Source organism: Lepidochelys olivacea (assembly GCF_965140295.1).
Source record: "Lepidochelys olivacea isolate rLepOli2 genome assembly, chromosome: 1".
In the NCBI taxonomy this organism is placed as follows: Eukaryota; Metazoa; Chordata; order Testudines; family Cheloniidae; genus Lepidochelys; species Lepidochelys olivacea.
Window position 1 is genome coordinate 352,225 of NC_140411.1, and position 22,304 is coordinate 374,528.

Consider the following 22,304-nt stretch of genomic DNA (forward strand, 5'->3'; position numbering starts at 1 on the left):
GTAAAAATTGCTTAATTTCTTATTTTTACCTCCGCTGACAGGATCAAGTATATCTAGACCATCCCTGACAGGTGTCTGTCTAAGCTGTTCTTAAAAACCTCCAATGATGGGGATTCCACATCTTCCCCTGGAAGCCTTTTCATGATTCATAGATTCTAAAGCCAGAAGGGACCATTGGAATCTCGTCTGACCTGCTTTATAGCACAGGCCACAGAACTTCCCCAAAATAATTCCCACAGCCGATCAGTTAGAAAAACATCCTGTCTCGGTTTAAAAAGGGTCAATGGTGGGAGAATCCACCGTGAGCCTTGGTAAATTGCTGCTCTGAAACCTGTTCCAATTACCTCACTGTAAAAAAATGTATGCCTTATTTCCAGTCTTATATTCCAGGGCCTATCCTTATAGTTAGAAAGTTTTTCCTAATATCTAACCTACATCTCCCTTGCTACAGATTAAGCCGGGGATGGACAAACTTTTTTGCCCAAGGGCCACATCTGGGAATAGAAATTGTACGGTGGGCCAGGAATGCTCACAAAATTGGGGTTGGGGTGTGGGAGGGGGGGTGAGAGGTCTGGTTGGGGGTGAGGGCTCCAGGATGGGGCCAGAAATGAGTTCAGGGTACAGGAGTGGGCTCCGGGCTGGGATGGGGGAGTAGGGTGCGGGGGAGCTCTGGAGTGGGGCTGGGGATAAGGAGTTTGGGGTGCAGAAGGTTGCTTTGGGCTGGGACCAAGGGGTTTGGAGGGCAGGAGTGGGATCAGGGCTGGGGCAGGGGTTGGGGTGCAGGGAGAGGCTCAGAGGTGCAGGCTCTGGGCAGTGCTTACCTCATGTGGCTCCCGGAAGCAGCGGCCATGTCCCCACTCCGGCTCCTACGTGGAGGCACAGCCAGGCTGCTCTGCATGCTGCCCCGTCTGGAGGCACCACCCGCAGCTCCCATTGGCCGCAGTCCCTGGCTAATGGGAGCTGCGGGGGCGGCACTTGGGGCAGGGGCAGTGTGCAGAGCAGAGCCCGCTGGCTGCCCCTATGTGTAGGAGTCAGAGCGGGGCCATGTTGCTGCTTCCGGGGGTGGCATGGAGCGGCCTCCGACCCCGCTCGCCGGCTGGAGCGCTGGAGCAGGGCAAGCCCCAGACTCGGCTTCCCAGCGGGAGCTCGAGGGCCAGCTTAAAACGGCTGGCAGGCCAGATGCAGCCCATAGTTTGCCCACCCCTGGATTAAGCTCATTACTTCATGTCCCTGCCTTCAGTGAACATGGAGGACAACTGATCACCATCATCTCTGTAACAGCCCTTAACATATATGAAGACTGTTATCATGTGTGTCCTGTCCCCTTGTGTCTCCCCCCCCCCCGTTCTTTTTCTTAGTCTCAAGACTAATCATCCCCCATTTTTTAACCTATCTCCATAAGTCAGATGTTCTAAACCTTTTATCACTTGTGTTGCTCTTTTCTCAACTGTCTCCAATTGTCATATCTTTCTTAAAGTATGGCACCCAGAACTGGACACAGTAATCCAGCCAAGGCCTCACCAGTGCTGAGTAGAGTGGGACATTGTCTTATGTACAACACTCCTGTTATACACCCTGAAACATTAGCCTTTTTCATAACTGCATCACTTTGTTGACTCATATTCAATTTGTGATCCACCGTAAAGCCAGATTCTTTTCAGCAGTGCTACTACCTAGCCATTTCTTCCCCATGCCATAGTTCTGCATTTGATTTTTTCTTTCTAAGTGCAGTACTTTCACTTGTCTTTATTGAATTTCATCTTGCTGGTTTCAGACCAATTCTCCAGTTTCTCAATGTTATTTTGAATTCTAATCCTCTTCTCCAAAGTGCTTACAATCCCTCCGAGCTTGGTGTCATCATAAGAACATGAGAACAGCCATATTGGGTCAGACGAAAGGTCCATCAAGCCCAGTATCTTGTCCTCTGACAGTGGACAATGGCAGGTGCCCCAACGGGAATGAACAGACAGGTTATCGTCAAGTGATCCATGCCCTGTTACCCAATCCCAGCTTCTGGCAAACAGAGGCTAGGGACACCATTCCTGCCCATCCTGGCTAATAGCCATTGATGCACTTATCTTCCATGAATCTATCTAGCTGCCTTTTGAACCCTATTATAGTATTGGCCTTCACAACACCCTCTGGCAAGCAGTTCCAGAGGTTGACAGTGCGTTGCGTGAAAAAATACTTCCTTGTGTTCGTTTTAAATCTGCCAGCTATTAATTTCATTTGGTGGCCCCTTGTTCTTGCATTATGAGAAGGAGTAAATAACACTTCCTTATTTACTTTCTCTATACTACTCATGACTTTATAGACCTTTATCATATCCCCCCTTAGTCGCCTCTTTTCCAAGCTGAAAAGTCCCAGTCTTATTAATCTGTCCTCATACAGAAGCCGTTCTATACCCTTAATCATTTTTGTTGCCCTTTTCTGAACCTTTTCCAATTCTAATATATCTTCTTTGAGATGGGGCGACCACATCCGCATGCAGTATTCAAGGTGTGGGCGTACCATGGATTTATATAGAGACAATATGATATTTTCTGTCTTATTATCTATCCCTTTCTTAATGATTCACAACATTCTGTTCGCTTTTTTCACTGCTGCTGCATATTGAGTGGATGTTTTCAGAGAACTATCCACAATGACTCCAAGATCTTTCTTGAGTGGTAACAGCTAATTTAGACCCCATCATTGTATATGTATAGTTAGGATTACGTTTTCCAGTGTGCATTACTTTGCATTTATCAACATTAAATTTCATCTGCCATTTTGTTACCCAGTCACCTAGTTTTGAGAGATCCTTTTGCAACTCTTCGCAGTCTGCCCGGGACTTAACTATCTTGAGATAGGACTGGGCCCAGTACAGACCCCTGGGGGACACCACTATTTACCTCTCTCCATTCTGAAAACTGACCATTTATTCCTACCCTTTGTTTCCTATCTTTTAACCAGTTACCGATCCATGAGAGAACCTTCCCTCTTATCCCATGACTGCTTATTTTGCTTAAGAGTCTTTGGTGAGGGACCTTGTCAAAGGCTTTCTGAAAATCTAAATACACTAGATCCACTGGGTCTCCTTTGTCAGCATGCTTGTTGACCCCCTCAAAGAATTCTAGTAGATTGGTGAGGCATGATTTCCCTTTACAAAAACCATGTTGACTATTTATCAACAAATTGTGTTCATCTATGTGTCTGACAATTTTGTTCTTTACAATAGTTTCAACCAGTTTGCCCGGTACTGAAGTCAGGCTTATTGGCCTGTAGTTGCCAGGGTCTCCTCTGGAGCCCTTTTTAAAAATTGGTGTCACATTAGCTATCCTCCAGTCATTTGGTACAGAAGCTGATTTAAATGATAGGTTACAGATGACAGTTAGTAGTCCTGCAATTTCACATTTGAGTTCCTTTAGAACTCTTGGGTGAATCCCATCCAGTCCTGGAGACTTACTATTGTTTAGTTTATCAATTTGTTCCAAAACCTTCTCTAATGATACGTCAATTTGGGACAGTTCCTCAGATCTATCACCCAAAAAGAATGGCTCAGGTTTGGGAGTCTACCTCATTTCCTCAACAGTGAAGACGAGTTGCTGAATCTCCCTCACATCTACAAAACTGTATTCTCCACTCCATTATGTAAGTCATTTATGAACCCAGGACTGACCCCTGCCGAACCTCACAGTGACCCATTGATAAATACTCCTTGAGTCTGGTCTTTCAACCAGTTGTGCACTCATCTTATAGTAATTTAATCTAGACTACATTTCCCTAGTTTGCTTATGAGAATGGCATGTGGAACTGTGTAAAAAGCCTTGCTAAAATCAAGATACATCACGTCTAGAGCATTCTCCCATCCACTAGGTCAGTCACTCTGTCAGAGAAGGAAATGAGGTTGGTTTGCCATGATTTGTTCTTGACAAATCCATGTTGGCTAGTCCTTATAATCTTATTATCCTCCAAGTGCTTACAGGGTTGGTTGCCGAATAGCTTGTTCCGATGTCTTTCCAGGTATCAAAGTTAGGTTGACTGGTCTATAGTTAATTCTCTAGGTCCTTTGTTCCCCTTTTTCCCTTCTCCAGTCCTCTGGGACTTCACCCCTCTTCCAGGAGTTCTCAAAGACCATCTCTAACAGTTCCAAGATTGCTTCAACTAGTTCCTTAACTACCCCAAGGTGAATTTCATCAGGCCTTGCTCATTTGAATACATCTCACTTATCTAAATATTCTTTATCATAGAATCATAGAATATCAGGGTTGGAAGGGACCCCTGAAGGTCATCTAGTCCAACCCCCTGCTTGAAGCAGGACCAATTCCCAGTTAAATCATCCCAGCCAAGGCTTTGTCAAGCCTGACCTTAAAAACCTCTAAGGAAGGAGATTCTACCACCTCCCTAGGTAACGCATTCCAGTGTTTCACCACCCTCTTAGTGAAAAAGTTTTTCCTAATATCCAATCTAAACCTCCCCCACTGCAACTTGAGACCATTACTCCTCGTTCTGTCATCTGCTACCATTGAGAACAGTCTAGAGCCATCCTCTTTGGAACCCCCTTTCAGGTAGTTGAAAGCAGCTATCAAATCCCCCTTCATTCTTCTCTTCTGCAGGCTAAACAATCCCAGCTCCCTCAGCCTCTCCTCATAAGTCATGTGTTCCAGTCCCCTAATCATTTTTGTTGCCCTTCCCTGGACTCTCTCCAATTTATCCACATCCTTCTTGAAGTGTGGGGCCCAAAACTGGACACAGTACTCCAGATGAGGCCTCACCAATGTCGAAGAGAGGGGAACGATCACGTCCCTCGATCTGCTCGCTATGCCCCTACTTATACATCCCAAAATGCCATTGGCCTTCTTGGCAACAAGGGCACACTGCTGACTCATATCCAGCTTCTCGTCCACTGTCACCCCTAGGTCCTTTTCCGCAGAACTGCTGCCTAGCCATTCGGTCCCTAGTCTGTAGCGGTGCATTGGATTCTTCCATCCTAAGTGCAGGACCCTGCACTTATCCTTATTGAACCTCATCAGATTTCTTTTGGCCCAATCCTCCAATTTGTCTAGGTCCCTCTGTATCCTATCCCTCCCCTCCAGCGTATCTACCACTCCTCCCAGTTTAGTATCATCCGCAAATTTGCTGAGAGTGCAATCCACACCATCCTCCAGATCATTTATGAAGATATTGAACAAAACCGGCCCCAGGACCGACCCTTGGGGCACTCCACTTGACACCGGCTGCCAACTAGACATGGAGCCATTGATCACTACCCGTTGAGCCCGACAATCTAGCCAGCTTTCTACCCACCTTATAGTGCATTCATCCAGCCCATACTTCCTTAACTTGCTGACAAGAATACTGTGGGAGACCGTGTCAAAAGCTTTGCTAAAGTCAAGAAACAATACATCCAATGCTTTCCCTTCATCCACAGAACCAGTAATATCATCATAAAAAGCGATTAGATTAGTCAGGCATGACCTTCCCTTGGTGAATTCATGCTGGCTGTTCCTGATCACTTTCCTCTCATGCAAGTGCATCAGGATTGATTCTTTGAGGACCTGGTCCATGATTTTTCCAGGGACTGAGGTGAGGCTGACTGGCCTGTAGTTCCCAGGATCCTCCTTCTTCCCTTTTTTAAAGATTGGCACTACATTAGCCTTTAACCTGTTCCTTCCCTATTCTGGCTTCCTTTCCTCCCCCTTGTTGTTGTTGTTAATTGCGTTGAGTGTTTTTAGTGAAGGCTGAAGCAAAGTAGGTATTAAGTGTGTCAGCTTTCTTGAAGTTGTCCATTATTAACTCTCCTTCCCTGCTAAGTAGAGGACCTACAGTTTTCTTTGTCTTTTCTCTTGCACCTAATGTATTTATAAATCCTTGTCCTACTGCCTTTTATATCCCTTTCTAGGTGTAACACATTTTGTTCCTTAGCCTTTCAGATTTTGTCCCTACATGCTTGTTCCACTCTTTTGTACTCCTCCTTAGCAGTTTGTCCATGTTTCCACTTTTTGTAGCATTCCCTTTTGTTTTTCAGGCCATTCAGGAGTTCCGGATGGAGCCATATTGGCCTCTTACTATCTCTCCGATCTTTGCACCTTTAATGTTGTCTCTCTCAGAAACTGCCAGGTCTCCTGAACTCCTTTATCCCTTAGATTTTCTTCCCATGGGACCTCACCTACCAGTTCCCTGAGTTTGTTACTGTCGACTTTTAGACGTCCATTGTCTTTATTCTGCTGCTCTCATGCCTTTCTTTCCTTACCACGGTGGTTTTCAACCTTGTCTGTGGACCCCTAAAACATTTCAAATGAGGTGCAGACCCTTTGGAAATCTTAGACATGGTTGGTAGACCCCCAGGGGTCCTCAAACCACGAGTTGAAAACCACTGCCTTAGAATCATTAAATCCCTCATTTCAGGATCACTTTCACCCACATTGCCTCAACCTTCAGATTCACAGGCAGTTCTTCCCCGATAGGCAGAATCACGTCTGAAATGGCCGTTCCACTGGTTACTTCCTTCACTGGAAACTAAGAGTTGTCTCCAGTACGTTCACAGAACTTACTGGAGGTTGTGTGTTTTCCCGTATGACATTCCCAGTAGATGCCTGAGTAGTTCAAGTCCCCCATTACTACCTGGTCTTGTATTTCAGAGATTTTTGTTATTCTAAAACGCCTCATCCACCTCCTTGTCCCGATGATCTGGTCTGTGTTAGGATATAGATATTCAGGCCTGTCTGCAAAGGCCTGTACTTTAAGAATTTAGGTGTATTCTTATCACTTGGCTAGTTCCAGAGGTATAAAAGAAAGAATCAAAACCACTGTCTGCCAGTGTAAGGGCTGTGACAGTTTGTGGCCCTGTGCTTAGGCTAAGGCCTTTGGCTAAGCAGCAGAGGCAGCCATAAGCTGGGAAGCAAACAGTCACATCCTCACATTCCAAACTAGTCACACTGAAATAAGGTGCTATTCGGCTGTTAGGAATACAATCCTGTCCTGATAGTTCCTATCACCTCCAGAGAAAAGGAAGTGCCTAGAAAATGTAAAAGGAAACTTAGTTTGATAGCATCCTGTCTGGCAAGAACTCACTTATCAATAGCTGGGATGTGAAATCCTCACTTCTGTATTGTCTTGTCATTATAGTTCCCACTTTGCTGTTGTTTGTCTGTATAATCTCTGTCTGGTTCTGTGATTGTTCCTGTCTGCTGTATAATTAATTTTGCTGGGTGTAAACTAATTAAGGTGGTGGGATATAATTGGTTACATAATCATGTTACAATATGTTAGGATTGGTTTCAGAGTAACAGCCGTGTTAGTCTGTATTCGCAAAAAGAAAAGGAGTACTTGTGGCACCTTAGAGACTTAACCAATTTATTTGAGCATGAGCTTTCGTGAGCTACAGCTCACTTCATCGGATGCATACCATGGAAACTGCAGCAGACTTTATATACACACAGAGAATATGAAACAATACCTCCTCCCACCCCACTGTCCTGCTGGTAATAGCTTATCTAAAGTGATCATCAGGTTGGGCCATTTCCAGCACAAATCCAGCACATGTTAGGATTGGTTAGTTAAATTTCAGGAAAATGATTGGTTAAGGTATAGCTAAGCAGAACTCAAGTTTTACTATATAATCTGTAGTCAGTGAGGAAGTGACTGGGTGTGGGTGGGGGTGGGCATGGGCATGTGGGTGTGGGAAATGGGAGCAGGGAATGGGGGTAAGAAAATTGGAATCATGTTTTGCTAAAGGGGGAAATGGGAACAGGGACACAGGTGTAAGGCTCTGTGGTGTCAGAGCTGGGAAGGAGGATACTAAGGAAGGAAACTGGAATCATGCTTGCTGGAAGTTCACCCCAATAAACATCAAATTGTTTGCACCTTTGGACTTCGGGTATTGTTGCTCTCTGTTCATGCGAGAAGGACCAGGGCAGTAAGTGGGTGAAGGAATAAGCCCCCTAACAGTCTGTAGCAGACCCCTAATGACATCCCCCTTCTTTTTTCCCACTTTACCTTCACCCTAAGCCTTTTAGCTGGTCTGCCTGTCCCCTCCTTCTGGACCTCAGAACACGTGAATATATTCTTGGTGTGTAAGGCAACCCTTCTGCCCTCTTCCCTTCCTGGCCGTCCTGTACCCCTGCGTGCCAGTATTCCAATCAGGAGAGTTATCTTACCAAGTCACTGGGAGGCCACTTGAGTCATCATTTAGCTTGTGTACTAACACTTCCTGTTTATCCCCCATGCTCCTTGCATTTATGGGCAGACATCTAAGATGTGGAGCAATTCCCTCTTGTTGCTGCTACATCTGTCTTGTCATTTTCCATCCCCCTTCTGCCCCAGCCAAACACTTATCCCTTTGGTAAGGTCAGAGAGAGACTTTTTTATACCTCCCTGGGGGTTTTGTCCCCTGCCCCCTGGGAACTTAGTTCAAAGCCCTCTTCACTGAGCTGGCAAGTCGGTGTGCAAAGCTGCTCTTCCCCTTCTTGGTCAGGTGAGCCCCATCTCTTCCCAGCACAGTATCCCACGGTCAAGGAGGCCAGAGCCTTCCATCTACACCATCTGTGCAGCCGTGCATTCATCTTCAGGACTCGCCTGTTCCTGTCGGGGCCCTCACCTTCCACTGGGAGGGTGGACAGGAACACAGCGTGTTCCCCCTTGCTCCCAAAGCCCCCAACCTCACTGCTGATCTGCTCCCGCTCAGACCTGCCAGTGTCGGGATGATGGGCAAAGGGCAGGGCGTCTTGGGTGCCTCCTGGGACATTGTGTTGTACTGATTGCTATAGATTTCCCCCGTTCCCATGCGTTCTGTGCTGCTGTTTGATGTCTGATTGCTCCCTTCACTTCCCCACTGAACAGGGCGGGTTGCGAGCCAAGTAAACTCTTCCTTGGGGACATTGTGGCTTTTTGGCCATCTAACAACCTCTTCGAGAGCTCCCCGTTTCTATTCACGTTTCTCTGTCCACATTTTCCCTAGGCTTTGGGAACTAGCCCTTCTGAGGAGCCAAGTGTTTGTTACTGGTTGGGGCATGTCTCTCTTTGCCCTCATCAAATGTAATTGGCTGATGATCCTGGTCCGTAGGCCACGGCCCACTTCCAGGCTAGCGATGGTTTGGCTGTGTCAGTATGCAGTCCGGGATAAGAAAAGGGATACTTGTGGCACCTTAGAGACTAACCAATTTATTTGAGCATAAGCTTTCGTGAGCTACAGCTCACTTGATCGGATGCATACCGTGGAAACTGCAGAAGACATTATATACACAGAGACCATGAAACAATACCTCCTCCCACCCCACTCTCCTGCTGGTAATAGCTTATCTAAAGTGATCACTCTCCTTACAATGTGTATGATAATCAAGTTGGGCCATTTCCAGCACAAATCCAGGTTTTCTCACCCTCCGCCCCCACCACACACAAACTCACTCTCCTGCTGGTAATAGCCCATCCAAAGTGACCACTCTCTTTACAATGTGTATGATAATCAAGGTGGGCCATTTCCAGCACAAATCCAGGTTTTCTCACCCCCCCCCCTTTCTGGTGTTGGGTGTTAGAAAGTTATCTATCGTTTTTGGAAGATCCAGTTTCTCAAGATCTAAGGAGAGTCCAGAGCAAAGTCTGTGCCCTGCCCTGGTCTGAAGGGGAGGTCACTCTGTCCCCCCCGGCATCTACCCTTTGGCAACCACCTGGTGCAGGGCCCAGCTTGCTGCCAAGGGCCAGGCAAGAGGAGCTGGACCTTCAGGACTCTGGGGGGGCTGCTCCAGTCTGGGACAGGTCCCAGCTCCGCTGTTAGTGCTGCGGAGAGCTGTTAAAGCAGCTAAACGCTGCTGGGTTGGGAGCACTGGGGTTACCGCACTAGCAGAGTGCGTGTGACTTCCAGCCCTGTGTTACGGGGGCTCTGGGGCCCTGCTAGGTGGCTGCAGGCCCTGACAGCCTTTGAATAGGGCACTGGTGCTGTCCACTCATGCCAGGTGCCTGTGGCCCTTCCCCCTGGCTGGGTCTGGCTGTGGAAGAAGGGACCCGTTGGCCCTCACGTCCTCAGAACAGGGCTCCGTGCGTCATTGTGGTGCCTGCCATCCCTGCGCTCTGCCATGCAGCACCTGGCTGTCAGCAGGAGAAGCTGTTCCCCACCCAGACCCCACCAGTGAGCTGCCTGGGGGTGCGCAGACCCCTGACCCCATGCCGCTGTGTCTTGCAGGTGCTGGCTGAGGAGGAGAACGGCGTCCAGGCTGCCTGGGAGTCGGAGGAATCGGATTGCTCAGGTGTTGAAGGGGGTTCTGGTCCAGAGTCCAATGGCTCCAGAGTGCGAGTGGGGCAGGAGCCCGAGGAGCTGGCCGGCCATGGGGGGCTGGAGCCTGCCAGCTCCAGAGTCTGTGGGGCACAGGAGGAGGAGGAGGAGGAGGGGAGCTGCTGCAGCGATGAAGGAGAGGACGGCAGTGACGTCTATTTCTATTACACCATTGGGGAGCGCTGGATTGACTATCTGGAGAGGACCGAGGAGGGCAGCCTCATCCGACATGTGCGGCCAAAGGTAACGGGGGCAGGGCAGCCACGAGCCCGTCGGGGCTTCCCTGCACGATAGGGATGAGCGCGTACAGGTCTGGGGGCTGCCACGGGGCACCGGCTGATGGCTTCTCCCAAGAACAAGGGAACCTCCCCGCAGGCCCAGGGCCAGCCCTGCCCCGAGTCTCTGTACCGAGTCTCTGTACCCCATGAGGAGGGCTGGAGGAGAAGCTGGACAGCACCTGACTAGGGCAGAGATTAAACCTGGATTTCCCCACAGCCTGAGAGTGGAACAATGAGCCCTGTGGGGCAGGGCCAGCTCTAGATTGGGAGTACTGGGTTGGTCTGTCTGTTGAGGGTTGGGGATGGTACTGGGTCTCTATCAGGGATGGGTGTGGTACAGGGTCTGTCGAGGGATGGAGGGATATGGCGGGGGTCTGTCTGTCAAGCGCTGTGGCGGTACGGGGTCAGTCTGTCTGTCGAGAGGTAGGGGTGGTACAGGGTTTGTCTGTCGGCGGTGGGGATGGTACGAGCTCTCTCAGGGTGGGGGTGGTATGGGGTGTCTGATGGGGGTCTGTCTGTAAGGGGTGGTACAGGGTCTGTCTGTCAGCGGTGGGGATGGTACGAGCTCTCTCGGGGTGGGGATGGTATGGGGTGTCTGATGGGGGTCTGTCTGTAAGGGGTGGTACAGGGTCTGTCTGTCGGCGGTGGGGGTGGTATGGGCTCTTTTGGGGGATGGGGGTGGTATGGGGTATCTGATGGGGGGCTGTCAGGGGTGGTACAAGGTCTGTTGGGGGCAGTACCGGGTCTGTGGGGGGGGCACAGGGGACGCTCTATCGGGGGGGTCGGCACAGGGTCTGTGAGTTGGGGGTGGATTGGGGTCTGTGGGGGGTGGCACGGGGTCTGTGGGGGGGGTGGCACAGGTTCTGGGGGGGGCACGGGGGTCTGTCAGCTGTGTTCCCTCTAAACCGCGCCCCATCTAATCTGCGCCCCAGGAGTGATCGAAGTGCCCTGCGATTGGTTAGCAGAGAGGCTCCATCAGGCTGGCAGCCCATGTTCAGATGCCCCGCCCCCGCTGCTCAGCAGCCCTCTGCCCCGGAGGCCCTGCTGGCTGTGCAGGGGCGGAGTGTTGATGTCAGGGTGTCCCCCTCCCCGTGCACCCCAGCACAGGGCGGGAACAGCCCCAAGGGTCTGAGGTCTGAAAGCTGGTGAGCGAGTGCCTTTAACTTAAGGAAACAGCGCACGGTCTCTCAGAGACTTCCCCAGCGCACACAATCTCTCTCTCTCACACACACAGATATGCGCGTGTGCAGAGTCTGTGTCTCTGCAAACAGACACACACACGTACACAGTCTCTCTGCACGCGCACACACACGTACACACGTACACACACAGTCTACACACACACAGTTTGTGTGTCTCTATACACACACGCAGTCTGTCTCTCTCTGCACACACACACACAGAGCCTGTCTCTGCGTGCACATGCGCGCACGCACACACACGTCTACACACACACAGAGTTTGTGTGTCTCTATACACACACATACACAGAGATTTCAGAGTAACAGCCCTGTTAGTCTGTATCCACAAAAAGAACAGGAGGACTTGTGGCACCTTAGAGACTAACACATGTATTTGAGCATAAGCTTTCGTGGGCTACAGCCCACTTCACACAGAGTCTTTCACACTCATCTCCGAACACATATTTGTGTTATTTTTGTTTGTTGTTACTTCTTGGTAGTTCTAGCAATGCACATATATTCTCTGTAATTTTATTCTTTCAAATTTTATTTTAGTGTTTTGACTGGTCTGTGCATTTCATAATTTTTTTTCTCTCTTACACTTAAATTTAATTTTTTGAGTAATGAGTTCTAAAATTCCTAACCTGTCCTGTCTGAAGTAATTATCCCTATGGTAACTTTTTAAAAATATATATTATATCTAGATTTTTTGTTTCTACTGGTGACGCACATCCACACATACCTCGGTGCACATAACAAAATTTGTTCCACACATGGATGGAAAAAATTAGAGGGAACATTGTCTGTCTGTGGGTGGTAAGGGGTCTCTGTCTGCCTGGGGGTGGTACGGGGTCTCTGTCTGTTTGGGGGTGGTGCGGGGTCTATGGGGGTAGTATGGGGTCTCTGTCTGCGTGGGGGTGGTACGGGGTCTCTGGGAATGGTACAGGGTCTCTGTCTGTCAGGAGGTGGTATGGGGTCTCTCTGTCTGTTGGGGGTGGTATTGGGTCTGGGTGGAGGAGGGCAGGGGGTCCCTGAGGGTCTCTCCAGAAGCCAGCTGGCTGCGCCATGTGGGGTCGCCATTCTTCAGCTCCTGCCAGCATTTGCTGTTCGTCCTTTGCTTCTTGTCCTGGCCTTTGGGGCTGGGATTCCCGCTCCCGAGAAAGCTGCCTCGGGAGGGGTGAGTGTCTGAGACTGCACCGTGGCCCTGCCTGGCCTCAGGCCCAGCCTCCCCGGAGAGTAGCCTGGGCCTGGAGTGGAGCTGTTCTCCGGCCTGGTGTAGGGACTGCTCTGGGCCTGACACATGTTGCCTTGGGAGCTAGTGAGCTGGGAAGCTCCAGCCCTGAGGGGTGCAGCATGGGGCGTCTCCTCCCTGCTGGGCCAGGCTTGGGGCTCAGGCCCCCAGGCTCCTGTGCTGCCAGGGGTCCCCCGAGTCCCCTGCTGCTGCCTGAGTCAGGCTCATGCTCCTCCTCTGCTGGGAGCTGGCCCTCAGGCTGTCTTCAGCCTAGATGCCTCCCTAGTGATCCCTGCCCTCCCCCTCCCCCAGGGACTCCCCTAGCCCTCTGGGGGGCTATACTGTGGGTCCCCCTGGCCTAACAATCTCCCCCCTCCCATCCGCTTGCAGATGAAGCGGAAGTCGGAGCATGGCCTGGACAGCAGGGCCCTGTCCCCTGGCAAGAAGCTCTGCAAGGGCTCAGAGTACGGCAGGTGAGCTTTGGGCTGTCCTGGGGCAGCAGGAAAAGGGGTCACCACTTACCAATACACACACACACACCCTGCCCGCCAGACAGCCTGCACCAGCTCGCGGCCCCCAGGGTGCTCGGCTGGGCGAAGGGGAACCGTGCGGAGCGGGGCTGGGATGTATGGGGCAAGGGGGCGGTGGGTAGTGGGGGGTGAATGCAGTTGGTTCTTGGGGTGGGGGAGCCTGGCAAGTGGGGGGGTCTGGTGGCTGGGGGTTGGCTCTTGAGAATGGGGGGTGGAGGGGTCTAGATAACTCCCCCAGTGCTGTTGTGTCTCACCTGACGGGTCTCTCCATGGTGACCAGGACGCTGGGCCCCTGCATTCCCAGCCCCACCACCACCTTTGGGGACCTGCGCAACGCCAAGCCAGGCCAGGGCCGCCGGCGCCGCATCCCCTCAGTCGCCCCGCCCCCAGAGCTGCAGGACTGGCTCCGCACCTTTCAGGTAGGGGACCGGCTCCTCCCCATCAGCGCAGCGGGGCCGGCCCAATGGGCCCTCCTCTGTCACAGACAGGGAAAGCATGTGTGGTGAGGTGATGGAGCCGTGGGGAAGAGGGGGCAGGGGCGGCTGGCCAGGGGGCTGGGACCGTGCGGGGAGGGGCGGCTGGGCGGGGGGCTGGGCTTGTGGGGGGGGCAGTGAGGGTGGGGTGCAGCTGCCGGGGCACACAGCCCTTCCCATGCGCTCTCTCCTGCCCAGAGGTGGAGTGGCCCGGAGAAGCTGGTGGCCCTGGACGAGCTCATCGACCGCTGCGAGCCCTCCCAGATCAAGTACATGATGCAGGTGATTGAGCCGCAGTTCCAGAGAGACTTCATCTCCCTGCTGCCCAAGGAGGTGAGTGGGGCGAGGGAGGGGCCAGCCTGGGGGACAGCAGGAGCCACTGGCCCCGTGGGGCTTGGCCCCTGACTGGCCCCTGACCTGCCCCCTCTGTGCAGCTGGCGCTTTACGTCCTGTCCTTCCTGGAGCCCCGGGACCTGCTCCGCGCCGCCCAGACCTGCCGCTACTGGAGGGTCCTGGCTGAGGACAACCTACTGTGGAGGGAGAAGTGCAGGGAGGAAGGTAGGAGCTCCGCCCCCTTCCAGGCCACGCCCCCTGCCGAGCCACTCCCTCTCCCTGCAGGAGGCAAAGTGGGGCAGGACCCTACAGGCTCCTGGCACCCGCTCCTGCAGGAGCTCCCCCGCCCTGAGGCTCCCAGCCTGGCCCCTCCGCCCGCCTGCCCTGGCTCCCTGGTGGCCTGTTCTCCTACCGGAGAGGGCAGCGCAGCCCCTGCTCTGCTGCTGGGAGTCCTGTGCCCACGTCTCGCTGCCTTCCCCTGCCACAGGCATCGAGGAGCCCCTGAACCTGCGAAAGCGGCGCCTGCTGAGTCCCGGCTTCATGTACAGCCCCTGGAAATTCGCCTTCATGCGTCAGCACAAAATCGACATGAACTGGCGCAGTGGAGACCTCAAAGCGCCCAAGGTGGGTGAGCGTGAGCCATCCCCCAGCAGTGCCCCCTGCTCAGAGCCCCTGCCAATGGGTAGGGTGAACTAGGCCCTGTGAGGCGCACAGATGCGATAGGGGGAGTGGAAGCAATCCATGGCCAGGAACAACAGGGGGCATTGTAAGTATCTGGGAAGAAAAGAAATCTGGCTCCGGTCTAGACCCATGACTGGCTGGAGCTGGTCACTGCGAGTGATGCCGCAGGCCGACGAGGCGTCTTTGAGGAATCGCTCGGTGCTGTCTGTCAGCAGAGCACATGCTCAGTGCAGGAAGGGCAGGCTGGCTTGCTGGCAATGGGGAATTGCCATCCATGGGGTGTTCCCAATGAGCATCTGCAGAGCGTGGTGCTGCCTGGCCCTGGTCAGCATTTTCATTGTGACCTGGAAATGTGCCTGTAAGACATGTGGGTGGCAGAGCTGCAGAAGCGAGTGGGGCAGTCAGTGACCTGGCTCTCTTGGGAAGTGGGGCCCATTCAAAGGAGAGTTTTCGAGTGGTAAGATGCAGTTACCTATCAGCGGGGAGTGCTGGCTGTCCCTCCAGGGGGCTTGGGGACTGTCCTGGAAAGCAGCCACTGTTCAGAGGTCTGGGGATCAGCAGACACACGATGGGAGCTCCTTGTGCGACACTGTGGCACAACTGGCAAATGCGGCCCTTGGATGCACACAGGGGAGCAGTGTGTAGGGCCAGGGAGGGGATTTTCCCCTCTGTACGGCTCTGATGACACTGACAATGACCACGGCCGGAAGCTGAAGCCAGACAAGCTCAGTGGAAACAAGGCCCCAATGTCTAACGCTGAGACTAACTCCCAAGGCCGTGGTGGATTCCCCATCTCTCGGTGGATCAGTGCCGGCCCTGGCCTCTTTCTGCAGCAAGCTCTGGACACGAGCCGTCGGGCTCAGTGCGGGGGGAACCAGGGAGGGGGGTTTAGACACGAGCCGTCAGGCTCAGTGCGGGGGAAACCGGGGGAATTAGACACGAGCCGTCGGGCTCGGTGCGGGGCGAACCGGGGAGGGGGGTTTAGACACGAGCCGTCGGGCTCAGTGCGGGGAGAACCGGGGGGGGGTTAGACACGAGCCGTCGGGCTCAGTGCGGGGGGAACCGGGGAGGGGGGTTTAGACACGAGCCGTCGGGCTCGGTGCGAGGGGACCCGGGGAGGGGGGTTTAGACACGAGCCATCGGGCTCGGTGCGGGGAGAACCGGGGAGGGGGGTTTAGACACGAGCCGTCGGGCTCGGTGCGGGGGGAACCGGGGAGGGGGGTTTAGACACGAGCCGTCGGGCTCGGTGCGGGGGGAACCGGGGAGGGGGGTTTAGACACGAGCCGTCGGGCTCGGTGCGGGGGGAACCGGGGAAGGGGGTTAGACACGAGCCGTCGGGCTCGGTGCGGGGGGAACCGGGGGGGGGCGGGGTTAGACACGAGCTGTCGGGCTCAGTGCGGGGGAAACCGGGGGGGGGTTTAGACACGAGCCGTCGGGCTCGGTGCGGGGGGAACCAGGGAGGGGGGTTTAGACACGAGCCGTCGGGCTCGGTGCGGGGGGAACCGGGGAGGGGGGTTAGACACGAGCTGTCGGGCTCGGTGCGAGGGGAACCGGGGGGGGGGAGGTTCTCTGGATCACAGGATCTAATGGCCCTTTGTGGCCTCACGGTCTCTCCTGGGATGATCTGAGCTCCTCTGAACCCGCTGCTCCTGCGCCCTGCAGAGGAACCGTCAGCCTGGCCTGCCTTTCCCCAGTGACCCTGGCCGGAAGTAGAGTCTGGTCTGTCTGCCTGCAACCCATCACCCCAGTGTCTGGGTGGCAGGACAGGACCGTGATCCCCACTGCAGAGAGGGGAAACTGAGGTACCGAGCTGCTGAGTGACAGCATTGAACTGAGGTCTCTGAGCACCTAGGCCAGTGTTCTGCCTTGAGGCTTTCCCCCATAGTCTGACAGTGCAGCTGAACACGGCCTGTCAGGCAGGGTCAAACTCAGGTCCAGCCTGCCTCGTACCTGGTGCCTTGCAGGACAGCACCATGTGCCTCGGCGGAAGATGCAGGAACCCACAGGAGGTAGTTCTAGGGAACCTGGGCTCTAATGGGCACAGATGGGCTTAAGCCCTGATGCAGGAGGAGCCCTTCCCTTCCCTTCCTTGCAGAGTTGCTGTAGCGGGTTGATCTCAGGGCGTTAGAAAGACGAGGTTGGTGAGGTCAGAGCAGCTTTCGAGCCATTCAAAGGCCAGCTTGGAAGATCTGTGGCAGTGAGTTCCACAGGCTAATTGCACAGTGTCTCTCCTTTCCGTGTCATTGACTGTCCCCTTGTCCCAGTGCTATGGGACTGGGAGAACGGAAGCCCCTGGTTTCTTTCCCCGTCAGGATCTATAGACATTTTCCATGTCCCTCTTGTTCTCTGCCTTCTCAAGTAACGATCCCAATCTTTTCCATCTCTCTCCATAGGAGAGTTGTTCCCAGCCCTTGGTGATTCCTGCCAGCCCGTTAGCACTGCCCTGGGGGATATGGGGGCCAGTACTGTGCGGCGTCCAGACGGGGCTGCACCATTGAGTGACCTGAAGGCATTCGCATCCCATCCCTGGTGCAGCCAACAGCTTCTGGCAGTTTTGCCTGCAGGGCTCCATTGGGCTGCCTATAGTGGCACCCAGCACCCATCCCTGAGCTGAGGGGGTTAATTTGCCTCCTGTGAGGTGTCCTGGTTTACGGACACCCCCCGCCCGTGCACATTACTCTGCACTTATTGACATGGGATTTCATGGCTGTCGTCCTGTCCATTCCCCAGCTGGATTCAGTCTCTCTGCTCTCGACTGACCCCAGTGTTTCCCCTCCCTGCTCCCCCACTTTCCTGATCACTAATATATACATCACCCAAGATGGGAGCTAGTCCAGAACCTTCAGCTCCCGCTCGCGGGTGGACGAACCAGTGACCTGGCTCTTCGCTTTCTGTCTCCTGGCCGCTTTGTACTTGTGATGAAGTGGGAATTTTTTGTAATATTTTTATGAAGCTTTGTGTGCCTCAGTTTCCCCCGTATCCTGCATTGTCCCCTGCTTTCTGGGCAGGGTAAGACACGGGTGTGAATAGCACCTCCCTGTCTGGGGCCTGAGGTTCCACAGCAGCGGCGCTCTTGGGAGGACCATGGCAAATCCAGCTGCCCAGACAGGGACACTCAGAGAGATCGGGACTCCCCACCTCTCCGCAGGGGGCTGAGCCGCCTCCCCCAGCTTGGGACCAAGGGGCTGGGGGGTGAGGCGGGAGTTAAGAGTTGGGCTGTGGGAAGCAGTCGGCACACACCTGAACTGGGACAGAGGGGGGGCCTGGGGCTCTGGGCTGACCAGATGGACTGTGGTGTAACGTTCTGTTCTCTGTCCTACCAAGGGCTTCACCGCAGCCTCAGTCAACAAACACACTCTTTTGCTGGGGAACCCTGGCTGCACACCTGCAGACGCTGGCGGGGGGGTGTGCGGCTCCCTCAGGCCTCTGCCTCGCACTTGCTGAATGAAACTCGTGTGCTGCAGGTGCCCAGAAGTCCAGGCTGAGGCAGCAGTGAGGCCACGTGGCTGACCCTGGAGGAAGAGTGAGACCCCCCCCGGGGTCCTCCCAGAGACTGGTCCAAAGCTGGGCCATAGCACTGATCCAGGGCAGAACTTTGCTTTGTACCCCCCTGGTGACTTCACTTCTGTAGCAGCCTCTTGGGGGGGCCTGGGGAAGGCCATTTGCAGTCTAGGTGGATGTTACTCTGAGTCTGGAGTGGAGCCCTGTCACAGATCCCCAGGTCGGGGCTACGCCCCCAGCATTGGAACGTCTCTTGGAGAAACCCTTTGCACATGCCAAGGGGTCTCTCGCTTCCTTCAGGGTGTGCCACGCCGCCGCCTCGCGGCCTGAGACAGCCTCTGCGTGCCCTCCTGCATCCCGCCGCGAGCTCTGCCCTGGCAGGCTGTTTGCCATGACAGCAGGCAGAGTTCAGACCAGTCGGGTTTGTGGGGCTGCTGGACACAGCGCAGGGAGTCCGGTGAGCCAGAGACATGAGGGTAAAAGCATAGACCGTGCTGGTCAGTGTCCCAGAGCCCAGCCAAGCTGCTCTCCCTCCGACCAGCTCCCTCCAGCAGCCAGCACTTCTCCCCTCCCTCCCACCCTCCCTTCTCCACTCCCCTGCACGGCCAGAAACTCAAGGGCTCTCGGGCCCCTTGTCAATTTGGGTGGGTTCCAAGCACATCTTCCATGACAGGCAGGTGACACCCAACTATGTCCCCTCACCTGCCCCAAGAGCAAACTCAGTCCCTTCCACCACCACCCTAAGGAGACTGAGTCACCCAGGGAAAACAGGCACACATGGGGTCATGAAAATATTCCAAAAAATTCCCACTTCTTCCAGTGCTGGTTGTTTCCTTTGGGAGGGGGAGGTCTGTCCAGGCTGGCTCCCTTGTTACCGGCTCTTCCCTCCACAGGTCCTGAAGGGACATGACGACCATGTCATCACCTGCCTGCAGTTCTGTGGCAACCGTATTGTCAGTGGCTCCGACGACAACACCCTGAAGGTCTGGTCAGCCGTCACCGGTGAGGTGAGCCCGGCCTGCAGCTGGGGCTGCTGTGTCCCTGGGCCCCACAGGGGCGGGTGGCTGAGCAGCCTGGCTGGCTGCTCCCACACTGCTGTTCCTAATGGGGCATCTGCTCCCTCTGCAGGGGGCTGGGGGTGGCCTCAGCCTGGGCCTGGCTGTTCTCACACCTGGGGTTTCCGCCTGTGGCTGCCCACCCCCCTGACTTTCTTGTGCTCTCTGCAGTGTGTGCAGACCCTGGTGGGTCACACGGGGGGAGTCTGGTCCTCCCAGATGAGGGACAACATCGTCATCAGCGGCTCCACGGACCGGACGCTGAAGGTGTGGAACGCGGACACGGGCGAGTGTGTGCACACGCTGTACGGACACACGTCCACTGTACGCTGCATGCACCTGCACGGGAGCAGGTAACCCCGGGGTGGGGGCGCCGGGATGGGAGCAGGGGGGCAGGGCACCTGCCTGGGGGCAGGCAACTTTGGAGCTCATCCGTGGGGCAGGGGAAGCCCACACAGGAGGGGGCGGGCAGAGGGGCCCATCCCGGGCGGGGCTGCTGCTGCTGCTCAGCGTGCCTGTTGTCTGCAGGGTGGTGAGCGGCTCGCGGGACGCCACGCTGCGCCTCTGGGACATCGAGACCGGGCAGTGTCTGCACGTGCTGATGGGGCACGTGGCTGCCGTGCGCTGTGTCCAGTACGATGGGCACAAAGTGGTGAGCGGCGCCTACGACTACACGGTGAAGGTGTGGGACCCAGAGAGTGAGAGCTGCATCCACACACTGCAGGGCCACACCAACCGCGTCTACTCCCTGCAGGTGAGATCCCGCCCCTGGGTGCGACCCTGCCCAGACCCCAACCCCTGTCCCCTGCCTAGGCACCATCCCCAGGCAAGACCCTGCCCAGAAACTGCCCCTTTTCCAGGCGCCGCCCCTAGGTGAGACCTGCCCCCTGCCTAGGCACCGCCCCTAGGCGAGACCCTGCCCCTTTCCCAGGCCCTGCCCCTAGGTGAGACCCCCCCCGCCCCCCCCCAGGCGAGAACACTCCCTCTCACACCAGCTGGGTTTGCTTCCTGCCCAAGCCCCTCCTGCTGCATGCCCAGGAAGTGCCAGGCCCCCCCCCCCCCCCCAGGGTTGCCTGGGCCGTGCCTGCTCCCTGCTGAAGGGGCAGCCCTGGGGGTGTGCCCATGGCTCACCCGGTCTCTTTCCGGGCAGTTTGATGGGACGCACATCGTGAGTGGCTCTCTGGACACGTCGATCCGGGTGTGGGACATGGAGAGCGGTAACTGCCTGCACACGCTGATGGGGCACCAGTCGCTCACCAGTGGCATGGAGCTGCGGGACAACATCCTGGTCTCGGGCAACGCAGATTCTACCGTCAAGATCTGGGACATCAAAACAGGCCAGTGCCTGCAGACGCTGCAGGGTAAGTGGGGCGGGGTGGGGGCAGCCCTGTCCTCAGACAGCACATGGGGCGACTCTCTGCCCGGCTGGGCCGGGGTAGATACTGCTGGGGGTGTGGTGCGGACCCAGGCCGCGGGGGTGCAGTGAGGTTCGCTGCGTCAGCCTCCTGCGAGGCCGGGGACAGCGCAGCAGGTTAATGTTAATGGTGCTTTTCCCCCAGGGCCCAGCAAGCACCAGAGCGCCGTCACCTGCCTCCAGTTCAGCTCCAAGTTCGTGGTGACCAGCTCAGACGACGGCACCGTCAAGCTCTGGGACCTCAAGACGGGCGAGTTTGTGCGCAACCTGGTGGCCCTGGAGAGTGGGGGCAGCGGGGGGGTGGTGTGGCGCATTCGCGCCTCCAACACGAAGTTGGTGTGTGCTGTGGGCAGCCGCAATGGCACCGAGGAGACCAAGCTGCTGGTGCTGGACTTTGACGTTGACCTGAAATGAGCCCCAGCCAAGCCGGGATGGGATGGAGGATCCCGCAGGCCGGGCACAGCACCTGGGCTCCGCAGGGCAGGCCCCGGAGCAGGCCTCAGCCCCTCTGCAGGGCTGTAAATACTGTATCCAGCCTGCCTCAGCCTTATTTATATGTGTGCGCGCCTGGACATGGGACTGGCAGGGAGGGCCCCGCACACAGCCAGGGGCCTGGACAGAGAGCAAAGGCAGCATGTTTTGTACACACTAATATATCAATCTATTTCTGTACCTGGGGCTGCGTCTGGGGAGCTGCACAAACCGCGCTGCCAAACTGCCCCCTTGAGTATCTTCCACTGATGTGGCCACAACCCCAGAGGGACCCGGTCTGGCTGCAGCTGCTGCGCTGGTGATGGGGGGATCGCAGCTGCAGCCTGTTCCTTTGGGCAGTCCCAGAGCCGTGCTGTGTGATTCCTGCTGGTCACCCGAGCCGAGTCCTGAGCCCTCGTGGGGCTGCGCTGGAGTGTGGGGGCAGGGTAACAGGGTGGCCTGTGGCTGCTCTTCCCCCGAGGGCCATGCTGCGTCCCACACAGCAGCTCTCTCCTCTATTCCAGGCAGGGCAGCGTGCTGACAATGTGCACCCGGTGCTGGGCACACAGGGCGGGTGGCATCTTGCAGGGCAGCGCCAGGTGCATCACGGCCCGCTGGCTACTCAAGCGCACAGGCCGCTGAGGCAGGCCAAGGTAGATAGGGCAGCTGTACTGCAGCAGGGAAGCGTTGGGCCTTGGAGCGCGCCAGGCCTCCCCCACAGCCTGCACCCAGATGGGCGGCAGCAGGCAGGGCTGGGCCGAGAGCGTCTCCTGGAGCAGGGCTGAACGCGTGTCCCACAGGGCGTGGTGCAGCTCCAGGCCGGTCAGGTAGAGCCCGCTTTCAGGGGGGGAGCTGGGCGGTAGCAAGCAGGGCAGCACCTGGAAGAGCAGCGGAGGATCAGGAGGGC

The 22,304-nt window shown here is 55.4% G+C and overlaps 2 protein-coding genes across 2 annotated transcripts in view; one reads left to right on the forward strand and one right to left on the reverse strand.

Moving 5' to 3' along the window:
- The window catches only part of LOC311521621 (F-box/WD repeat-containing protein 7-like), a 37,964-nt gene extending 16,366 nt beyond the window's left edge, over positions 1–21,598 (forward strand). Inside the window, exons 3-13 of the mRNA XM_084630002.1 lie at positions 10,160–10,492; positions 13,330–13,412; positions 13,750–13,888; positions 14,141–14,275; positions 14,377–14,500; positions 14,763–14,899; positions 19,351–19,464; positions 19,684–19,865; positions 20,041–20,266; positions 20,663–20,873; positions 21,072–21,598. Coding sequence (XP_084486128.1) covers positions 10,160–10,492; positions 13,330–13,412; positions 13,750–13,888; positions 14,141–14,275; positions 14,377–14,500; positions 14,763–14,899; positions 19,351–19,464; positions 19,684–19,865; positions 20,041–20,266; positions 20,663–20,873; positions 21,072–21,340 — 1,953 coding nt within the window. The 3' untranslated portion in view covers positions 21,341–21,598. The remainder of the gene's footprint in view (positions 1–10,159; positions 10,493–13,329; positions 13,413–13,749; positions 13,889–14,140; positions 14,276–14,376; positions 14,501–14,762; positions 14,900–19,350; positions 19,465–19,683; positions 19,866–20,040; positions 20,267–20,662; positions 20,874–21,071) is intronic.
- A 119-nt stretch (positions 21,599–21,717) lies between these two features.
- DNHD1 (dynein heavy chain domain 1) overlaps positions 21,718–22,304 on the reverse strand; it is a 178,169-nt gene continuing 177,582 nt past the window's right edge. The window contains exon 44 of the mRNA XM_084616938.1: positions 21,718–22,275. Within this exon, the coding sequence (XP_084473064.1) occupies positions 21,913–22,275 (363 nt within the window). The 3' untranslated portion in view covers positions 21,718–21,912. The remainder of the gene's footprint in view (positions 22,276–22,304) is intronic.